At 42.9% G+C, this 10,927-nt stretch overlaps 1 protein-coding gene across 1 annotated transcript in view; it reads left to right on the top strand.

The window, feature by feature from the left end:
* The first annotated feature begins 2,203 nt into the window (after nucleotides 1-2,203).
* Nucleotides 2,204-10,927, top strand: part of fto (FTO alpha-ketoglutarate dependent dioxygenase) — a 118,363-nt gene continuing 109,639 nt past the window's right edge. Inside the window, exon 1 of the mRNA XM_083998967.1 lies at nucleotides 2,204-2,338. Within this exon, the coding sequence (XP_083855093.1) occupies nucleotides 2,261-2,338 (78 nt within the window). The 5' untranslated portion in view covers nucleotides 2,204-2,260. The remainder of the gene's footprint in view (nucleotides 2,339-10,927) is intronic.

The following is a 10,927-nucleotide window of genomic DNA, read 5'->3' as shown; positions in this document are numbered from 1 at the left end:
ATTGGGTTTATGGATTGAATGGACTGATGTGGATGAAAATCACCAGCACAAGGAGAAAGCATTTTTAGTATTACAGGCATTGTGCTCTAAATATGAATGCATAATAATGGCAGTTTTCTCAACATAACTTTACAATACTGTGGGACACATTTTCAACACAACCATTTACTGACTGGTTCTAGCCTTACTGTTTATTGCAGAGTGATATTGATCTTCTCATTCAACCCCCAGCAAAACATTTAATTAGCATGTTTCCTCAAATATCTAAATATTCATTTAAAGTATAGTAAAGACATAATGTCTCTGGGATTGCATTGCAGTTTTTTAATAAAGTAAGTACAATACATTTGTTAAGAACCTAATTATAACCCTGGCTCTGAAATATTTCCTCAAACCTCCAGTACTGAGAACTAGACTACACTACATGTTATGAACGGTTTATATACATTGTGAATAATTTAATAGGGCCCACTGTGCACATACAGTATATTGTGACTCCATCCCACCGACATGCCACCAGCAGTGGCATTAAAAACCAAACCCCTGCAAGAGCTGTTGGACAAGTGCCTATACATTATGATCACCCAAAGAGCCCCAAAGCTGCCAGACCTAGCCAAAGAAAGTAAGAAAGCGAAGCCTCTGTTCCCTGAAATGCTATACCATAAAGATGATTGACAGTAGGAATATGTGAATGATATTTGACGCATAAAAGGAACATAGTGTAATGATGGATTGGGGTGGATAAAGGCAGATTTTGACATTATGAGATAAAAAAAAAGAAATTATTTACAACAAGCTCTAAAAATGGACTATAGGCTGACATATGTTCATGTGAAAAACTTACACCGATGCACATGGATCTAGTTTCCACAAAACGACTCCAAGGATATTTTTCAAATGTATTCTTGCGATGGAAGACCGGGACAGAGGAGAGGAAATGTAGGTTATTAACAAGAATCAAAAGAACCCGCTCCGTTTATTAGTATGGGATGCCAGAGACACCGACATCTTTGAAAGTAGTAGAGCTTTTGAGCATTTTACAAGACAGGTGAAAGAAACATGTGTGTTAAATCACTGTAACCGGCTCACTTGGGTCAGCTCTACCATAAAAGAAAAGAGATTACAAAGGAAACTAATGAAGACACTGATCAAAGTCTGTAATGGTAATATGTAGCAGGTGTTTCAGACTCCTGCAATCCGCCCAGGCTGCACCAACCTCCCACCACTGCTGCTCCATCCGTGAAACTCTCTCATGTATTTCACATGTGCTTTGATAGGAACAATGGACAGAACACATTTCAGCACTATTCAAAACACGTTATGAGCAATCTGGATGAACCGTCAGAGGGGTGCTTTAACTGCGGGTGATACACAAAGGGCAGCCACATAGACACTGTGCATTTACGGTGCTCTTTCATGCAGTGGAGTGAGTTGAAAAGGGCTGACGTGGTTGAAGCCCACACCGGCAGAAAAGCACCTGGATTTGAGATGCATGCAAGAGTTGAAAGAAGGTTGGCGGGACCGGAGCTGGAGCACGTTCAAAGCATGATTGCTATTTTTACACATAGTCTGAGATGAAAGTGGCACTGCTTTTGATTTACAGAAAGGGGAAAGCATATGGAATATCCATGTTGAAGACCAGGATATTTTGAAGAGAGGATTTTTCTTTTTTAAACTTTTCAACATAAAACTTCAAAATATTCCTGTACTTAGGCTATTACAATTATGCCCACTAGCTACTGCCATTATTATAATAATATAGCTAATGATCATTCTGATTATTATTCTGATTGTTGTTGTTATTATTATTAGCCTATTATTTAGTAGTAGTAGCAGCAGCAGTAGCAGTGTTCTTCTTACAATTAGTATTGCTATTCTGAGTTGTATACTTTTTCTCTGTTATGTCAGAGCCATTTTAAATGGGCTGTGAAACTTCACAGATTTAAAACTATGTTGACGCGCATATCTGCATTTGTAGATCCGTACCTGCGCGGCATCTGCGCAGTGCAACATTTGGAACGTGCCTAAGCTACTTCCGCCTCGAGGACACGGTCGCGCTGGGACTTGTAGTTCTCGTAGCCACGCTTGAAGCATCTGCGTCAATAATGTGCACACAAAAACGAATTTCACGCTGAAAATATCATCAATTGAGCTCTGACTAATATAAAACGATCGCTCGCTCCCGCCTGTGCCGTTTCTAATACGGAAACCAGATTAGCCACCGTTTATTCGAGCACTACAAGAACCAACGTCGCCCTCAATGAAAGCGAGGCAGTGTAAACACAACTCCAGGAACATGAAAAGATCGGGTGACAGTGAGGGGGAGAAGAGAAGAAAGGTATTGATAGCGTTTTTCTCCGTTAGGTCTGGCATATTTCTAAGCCCTGTCGCTCATTGAATATCTAATGCTCCTTATGTGATGCTGCTGGCTGCATTACGAAGGCTAGAAAGACGCCAGTGTCAGCGCATACCTCACCTTGCCTCTTTCCTTTATTGTGTTTTCCATTTTCCCCCCTCAGTCTACCACAATGAAGAATTACAGTTACATTAAAACGTTGTTTTTATCACGTAAATACACTGCTGGTACGAAGATGTAGGTCGCAGAGAAACGTGTTGGCAGCATCCCACATCCATAGGAAATACGACATGAACTAGAGCTATTTGTGAGAAAACAGTTAAAGTCATGACATTTACATTGCTTAGTTATTGACAGTTGATGAAAAAACAAACAAGTGAACAAACAAACAAACAAATAGGCAACGTCAGAGCTTAATTTGGGTGTCATTGTGGTGTAAAGAGTGAACAAGGAATCAAGTGTTAATTGTGTAGTATCAGCTGAAGAGCTCAGTGTAAACAGTGAAAACAAATGGTAAAGTTCGTGTGCAGTGCATCTGGCAACATGCCAGACCAGCAGTCTACAGCTGCTTGTGGCTTTACTGTAAATACAGTGGATGGTGGTGCGTTCGTGTCTACACTAAATAACTGATCACTTATTGGCTGATATTGTGATTAGCTACTAATCGATCAGAGGCTATCCTCTGTTACTGTAGGCCAGCTGTAGAACCCTAAAAGTGATATGTTTGCAGGGTTATTTTTCACATAATGTGAACAGAGGTGGGTGTGTTCAGTCTATAACATGTGAGGACCAACTGTTTTGTGTGCTTGTGCATTAAGCTGTGTTCCGTGCTGACCTGGGCTTAATCAGGCTTTCATGTGCTCTATAACCCCCGACTTTTTGGGGTTTGTTGAGATTCTAGGGCAAAGGAAGGAAAGGACTCAGCTGTGCCTGAGGCATCCTAAGCTGTGTTTCGCCTATAGTCATAGTGTCTGTCTGTCTACCTCTCTGTCTGTTTCTCCTCTTATCTCCTGACTTGGATGTCGTCTGCTGTGGCACATGTGTTTGGATCATGTTAGACAGCAGTGAAACTATGTAGGACGCAGTTCCTCCTGTTTATGAAAGCAGCCATGGCGGCCAGATGAGTGGCTCAGAGAGAGAACTCATTCCAGCTGGCCCTCAGGCAGTCAAGCAGCACGGCACAGACCTAATGGCTTAGCTTCTTTTCTCTTTAGATAAATAAAAGGATGAGCAAGAGGAATTGTAATTGCAAAACGACTATATGACTGTAGAGCAGCCAAGCAAGGAGTTGCATGCGTTTTGGCCAGCTTTTTATTTTATCAGTAGTTCTTATAATAATACAGTTACTATAATAACTAATAACTTGGTTTGCCTCATCCAGCAAGTGAGTGTGAGAAATATGCTATGATGGGTCCACTGTCAGTCTGAGTTAGAGAATGCAGGCACCAACTGATTAGTACCAAATGAATACACAATCGCCTTAGAAAATCCCACTGCAGCAAGTCAGTATAACACACTGACAGGTGAGATGCCATATACTGTAGGTGAAATATAATAGGACATTGGCCTAACTGCCCGGGGGGTGTAAACACACCCCAACCACAGTAATTTACATCTATTTCTTTTAAAAACCTGAAATGATCGAAGTTTTTATTCTTTTTTTTTTTTTTCTTTTTTTTTTTTACATTACTATGTACTGTATGATACATTGTTTGACACATTAACTGTTTTCTTTGCTGCTTTAATTGAGACATTGCAGACTCTTTGTATGTTTAGGAATGGCCTCATGTTTTCAAGTAGCCACATTTTCATGAGTTTCCTCCACATGGCAACATTCAGCTCGCCTTGTACCCTAATGAATTGAAAACATTTCATTATGTTTTATCAGTGTTGTCATCACAGGATGAATTTCCACTCATGCCTCAGCAAGTGTGAAAACAGCACTGACCCTGTCCCTTAACCCGATGTTCTAATGCTGTCTTTGATGCAAGTTCGCCATTTGGACAGCGATGACAAGTATAAAGCGCTGTGTCGAAACAGGAAGTGTGTGTGTGTGTGTGTGAGCAGCAGGCTAAGTAATGATCACACAGGGTCACCAGATGTTGTGAGGTCCTGGGCTCAGCCCAGCCCAGCCCATTGCTTAGATCAGCCTCATTGGTTTGCTCTGGTTGTGTCACCCAGTGCAAGCTGTTTAAGGTATTTAATTTCTGAACACTCATTAAAATGGTTTGTGCTTCCCTTGGCAATTCTGTTAAATTAACAACTAGCGAGGTAAAAGCTGATTATGTGGCCACACATCCAGACATGGTTAATCAATCTCCCCCACAAAATGTTAGCTGGTGAATTAGTGTAAAGGAAACGATTTATGGTGACTAATGCCGACGTCCTGTCATGTCAGGCCTGGTGTTTTAGCAAGAGGGGGGTGTCAGATTCAGCAGATTCAGCAGCTTTGTGCTGTGCCGGCCATAGTTTTCTCCATCTTAACCCAAGCTACATGCTGCTTGCTCTATTAATGAGACAATAATGGAGAAATAGTGTTGGGTGCTGACATAAAACATGGGTATGGATACCTTAGGCAGAGTACCACATAAGCTCCAACAGAGCTAGATTTACACCTAGACTCTCTGTAGAATGGTAGAAAGGGGAACGCTTCATGGGGGCTCTCACAGCTTCATCAGACCCCCGCCAGTCGAGCTGTGGAAAAGCCAGGCCTCAGAAAAATATGGCTGTGGCAGATAATGATACCATTACACTAATGGAGCTGGCAAATGAAGGAGAACCCAGATGCCCTGCTTTATTACCGGAGGGGGTCATTTCCTCGCTGCATTCCTAATGGCCTGAGCACACAGTATTGATCAGGCTATCATGCTGCTAATCCTCTACAGAATTACTTATCGCAGGCTAGGTGTCGATCTACCGCATGCCCTGCTCTGGCCTTGACGCTGGGCGGCCGCTGTGTGTCCAGCAGGGACCCACTGGGCCGTTTACGCTGTCATGATTTAGGGCCAAGCAGGGATGGCGTCTGGGAGGTCTTCAACGGTGGGCTGGCCAGTTCAATGTGTAAAAAAAGAAGGCAAATGAACCTAACAGCTTTCATTTAATTAAGGAGCAGGCAATGATGTGGTTCCTCCCTCTTTATGGCCCCATTGGCCACTGTTGAGCAGGGGAAGCTGTGAGGTTGGGTGTTGTTCCCAGTAATTGTGCTGTGCCGTAAATAAGTACAGGAGGCTCCTGGTCCATCAGCAACAGCAGGATGAAAGGTTTTCACCAGGCCATTGGTCTGATGTGGTTACACAGTGCTTTACATATTTTTATTGAACTCTTCTTAATGTGGATGAAAACTGAGGAACTCCACATGCTAATGTATTTCCTTGGGCCTCAATGTAGTGGACCTCCCACTTCCAGTTCTGATTAATACAATTAGTACAGCAGCTCTACATGAAATATTGATAGAAAATATGAGAACAGAGATTTATAAATTATTAATGGTATGCCTCATTTGAACATGACTGAGAATAGTGTAGCCTGGACCCATTATCATTACAAATGAATAAGAGGGTCAGGTAGCACAGAGCACTTTGCCCAGGGCTTGTGACCTGTCATGTCCTTGGCCCCTTTACTGGGCCCCTGTGTGCATTAGCATGGTCAGGCCATTGGACGCGTGGCATCCTTACATCAGCAGACCTCTCTTGTCACCTATGGCCTTGGCTAATCAAAGAGTTTACCTTAAGGGGGACATTTAGCCCTGTTCGTTAGGGCCACTCCAGCCGCCATAAAGAAGTATTTATATATTTCCATCTGGAACAACCTGTCGTGGCTATGGAAACTAGCTATTGATCCAGATATTTAGTCATTTCTTTCTGCGTGCGCTATCAATATTGTGCAAACATCCGTCCACACGAGGGTTGACCTCAGCCCCAGCCTACATTTTTCGCTCCCATTGGGGTTCAGTGATATACTATTCTGAAAAGTAAAATCAATGAATGAATATGAAGTTTTGGTGGGTAATATAGTGCAGGCCCAAGGCCCCAGGTCTTTCATTGATCTGCTATTTGAGTGTTAGAGGGGGCTGATTAGTCTGCCACTGAGCTTTTCCTCTACATGTCTTTACCTTGTCTTGCCTATTTGATCTTTGGCTCATGTATTTGGACTGAGCTGTTTATAGATCAGCATGGTTAGCCAAGCCTGTCTATACACTAATTCAGCCAGTTTGGGGCATTACTATCACAACTTATGCTCGAGTGACACTGAGATATGACATACGAGTTGAAATACATTTACATATAGTATTACAATCACTGTATTGAATTGTTTAGTTTTCGAAGAATAGAATTTAGATTTTTTGATTATAGATAGGCCTAATAGATTTTTATGTACAGTGTAGGAGATTCCCTAGTTTCACATAAATCATCTTAAATTTGTGTATGTAGGCCCTAGAAATGTCTGTGATCAAAGGTTCGAGTTGATTGTTGTGATGTTATTGTCATACAATTTACTAATTATATTACTAATTATTTGTTTGTTATAGTGATTTCAAGCACAAGTGAGTTGTTTCCCAAAGTTAAAATCAAGCACTCATGAGTTACTGTCTATAACTCATAGGAGGGTCTTCTCTGTAGATGACATTCTGATATCATTTAAGGGTTGGGGTTAGCATCTGATGATCAATGTGAGAAACCCTGCACATCATTCTCTCAATTACTACCACCTTTTTATTGCAGTCTGTATTGAATGCATGACATTCTGAATATGTGCACAATGTCTACATTTGGTCTGCATCTGGAAGGATATCAGTTTTTACGGCCCTGCCTGCATTATCTCAGAGTACATGGCTAAAATGACCTGCCATGGAATCCCATATGTGGTTGTGGACCTTACTATACATTAAGTGCAATAACAGGATGGCTTTATGCTAGGCATTTCGCTGTGGCTGTGGGATTGAACGCCATGGAGAGTCTAACTGTAACTGAGAGGATCACGTGTACTGCAGAGACTACGCCGCTGGCTGCCTTCTATTATCAGTTGAAGTTTGTGTAACCCCCACCCCCCCACCCTCTCACCCTCCCCACAAAAAAAGAAAGAAACCTGATTGTTAAACAAAAGCATGGAGAAATATTCTTCCATTGAATTACAGCTGCCAATGCCGTTGGTTTTCTCCTATGGAAGCAGTCACTGGGATCGTCCAAACAGCCCCTGACAGCCCATGTGTCTGACAGCCCCGACCGAGCACCTCATATTAGTGTTGAGGCATTAGCCACAGATGTCAGTGTTGTGGATCATGCAAACTGGCCGACCAGATCAGCCGTCAGATTCAATGAGATTACACCGAATGTGACCTGCCCAAGTAGGGTTCATCTGTCATGCACGTGTCCCGTCACAAGAGAGACACAGAATAATCAGTTCAATCAATAGATGGTGGTGGCTCATTGGACTGGTGCTGAATAAACATGGGAATGACCCTCTCACCTCATGCACAGAGGCTAGCGCCTCCAGGGAGTTCATTATCCACTCCAGGCTATGATCCGGATGAGTCGTTATTTTCCATTTCTGTTTGTTTGGAATTCTGGTGGTGTGTGTGCACTCGGTGTAGGGTATTGTATAGGTTGGATTTGTGTTTGTCTTGAATGCATGGTTGTGAGCACACACTTTTCTGTGTGTGTTGAGGCTGCTGTTGAGAGAATATAACATTATAAGTCTTCAAAAAGTTTGTTTAGCACCACAGATATTTGAGAAATGATCAGTTACCGTGGTAATGCTGCATCAGACTTTCGCAGCTCCAGCCTCCAAACCAAAAATATCAGCAATAATCAACGCTAACCAGAATTGTATCCTTGCTGCCCTGGTTGTTGCTAATTTTAGCCAACTCCAATAAAAGTGATTTCACTGCGCAAAGCCACCTGCGTAGGACAGAGCCGTCTTCATGCTGTTTATTTGTGAATTTATTTTCCTTTGTAATGACTCACCTTTCCAATAAAAGTGCCTACTGCTACGGTGCTGCCCAACATCTGGTTTCAATGGAAAGTCCAAAACCCTTCATTCACAAAAGCTGCAGGATACCAGGTTCACAAGGTGCTGTAAATAGTAACTGTTAATTTGTACATTATAAGTTCTTTTCCATAAACGTGAGCAATGAAAATGTGCTAAAATACCTGGCCTTCAGCTTAGAGCTAGAGGCTGAGTACATGAGGCCAACTCTCTGAGCTGGAGATACATTTGGCCTCCTTTGCCTGCCATGCTGAACACCATGAGATATAGGCTACAGTATAAACTGTATGATCTCAGGCTTGGGGTCACATTTGTCTATGCTGTTCAATTAGCAGAGGTCAGTTTGGGAGGCAGGTTGCCAATGTTACAAATGCAAAAAAGGAGAAAAAAAAGACAAATATTAGAACACAAACATACCAGCTATTATGAAATGTCACATTTCATAATAGCTGGTATGTTTGTGTTCTAAGTGTAATATTTGTCTTTTTTTTCTCCTTTTTTGCATTACCATTGGCAACCTGACTCCCAAAACAAGACTAACATTGTGATTGTTAGTCCTGGTGTTGAGGTGTTTAAGGTAACTGCTTCTTCCATCCCTAGGATTTTAATCTTAATCTTTCCTTTATTTTTCAGTAACCACATCAACTTGCAGTGTGAAGTAGGTGTCCTGGTTGTATTGGATTTGCTTTCATGGAGCTTTTCATATTGCTCGTTCCAGCATTTACTCAGCATCAAGTCTCTGAGAAGTGTCTGCTCACTTCAGGTAGTCTGTTCATGTCTCAGTGATTCTTCCTCTGGGCACCTGTGTGTTTTTTCTTCATCAGCCTAACTTTTCCTTGCATATGCGAAGGAGCCAACGACAGCTTGACTGGCATGCTGTCAGACGGGCGATGCCTTTTCAATGGTGGAGCATCAGCCCTTTCCTGAGAGCTTGTATGTGTGTATATCCTTGTGTGTGAGTGTGTGTGTGTGTGTTGATCTGTGTGTCTGTGTAGAAAAGTGGGGGTATTGTCAGGACGTGACCGGCACACTTTGCATGTTCTTCTCGAGACAGGTGCTCCTGGGTGAGCACTGGTGCATGACAGTTGCCTTTCATCGCTGTCTTCTCCACACTTAACCCCTGACCAGCCCTCCCTTCTTCCTCTTCCTCCTCATCCTCTTCTCCTCTCTCCTCCCTCCCTCTTTCCTCCATGTCTGACCTCTTCTCATGGCGCTTCCCTCGGCCGAGTGATGGACTGCGAAGGCTGGTGGGCGAGTTGCGCCTTTGTATGTGGTGGAGGTGTGGTGCGGCAGGCTTGTCACAAGCCTATACTGTCAATGCCATGGAAACCCACCTGTCCAGACTGAAGTACACACACACTCACTCACACTTATACCCACACCACAACTCTTTGTTCAACAGTCCGTAATTCCATCCGCTGGTGCTGTCAAGCACTTGATCAAACGTGCATAAAGAAAGGAGCCCCTTGGCTGAATCCCATCTTCTCTCATCCTATCATAATGTAGGCAGATTTCCCTTCCTCTGCCTGTTTCTTCAACTCTGTTTATTCAGATGAGCCTGACTGGGGGGCAGTGGGTCACATCCACTTGCCTTGCTAAAACGGTCCTGAATTGAGGGTTGTCTCCAGTGAGATGGAGAGAGAAAAAACACAAGGAGGGGTTAGGAAGGGCTGCCGAGCGGTCATGTCAGGGCTGTTTTCAGGGCTGCGTGTGTGTGTGCGTATGCCTGTGCCATGGTAGGGGTAAGGGTTAGGGAGTTTGAGGGTTCAGTTGTCAACCCCTGTGTCATGCTTGCCCTGGCCTTGTTATGTAGAGGGCATCCACTGTCATTTGTTGCAGGACTGTTTGAAGTGGAGTGAGCCACAGAAGCATAAAAACAGTCAGCACATGGTGAGCTCTCAGGTACCTTCAAGTACCACACATTCATTTTAAAGTACAAACTCCTACTTTGTAGAAACTAATCCCTTATTAATTTGACAGTCAAAAGTTTGGGTCTTATCTAGTTTGGCTTTTTAGAGATATTTTTCAGGGTTGGCCCTTTAATCTCTGCCATTACTGTGTGTATTGAAGATGCAGACTGATCCAGATGTTTTGTATAGCACATACTTAGTTTTTTATGTTGCGCTGTCTTTTGTTCTTTGAGCTTCATCATGTTAAGTGAAGTAGGTGGATTAAAGTCATGCTTAAAGCCAACTTTGGGAAGACATACACTAGGTAAGCTTTTTTTTTTAAACAGTCGTTCTGTATTTCCAAGTTATTTGAAGTTTATCCCACTGTGTGTATGTGTCTCCCTGTTTGTCATTGTAGGTGTATGTGTGAGTTTCATCTGACATACATCTCCCACATTCTCTCCACTATAGAAAAACAGCAATGGTTAAGACTCCTTAAACTTGTTGTCGGAGTGTCAGCGAAGACATGAGCACAGCACATGCCATGAGCTTAATCCAACAACGGCCCGTCTGCCATACTGTACACCCGCTATCTGCCAGCAAGTGGACCCCTTCCCCACAGCCATTGTCATATATAGGGGGCATTGTCACATAGGAGATGGACTCATGTAAATGCGATGACAGGCTAGTGTCTCAA

The sequence above is a fragment of the Trachurus trachurus genome (genome assembly GCF_905171665.1).
Source record: "Trachurus trachurus genome assembly, chromosome: 3".
Taxonomy (NCBI): domain Eukaryota; kingdom Metazoa; phylum Chordata; class Actinopteri; order Carangiformes; family Carangidae; genus Trachurus; species Trachurus trachurus.
This window is presented reverse-complemented; position numbering and strand designations above follow the sequence as displayed.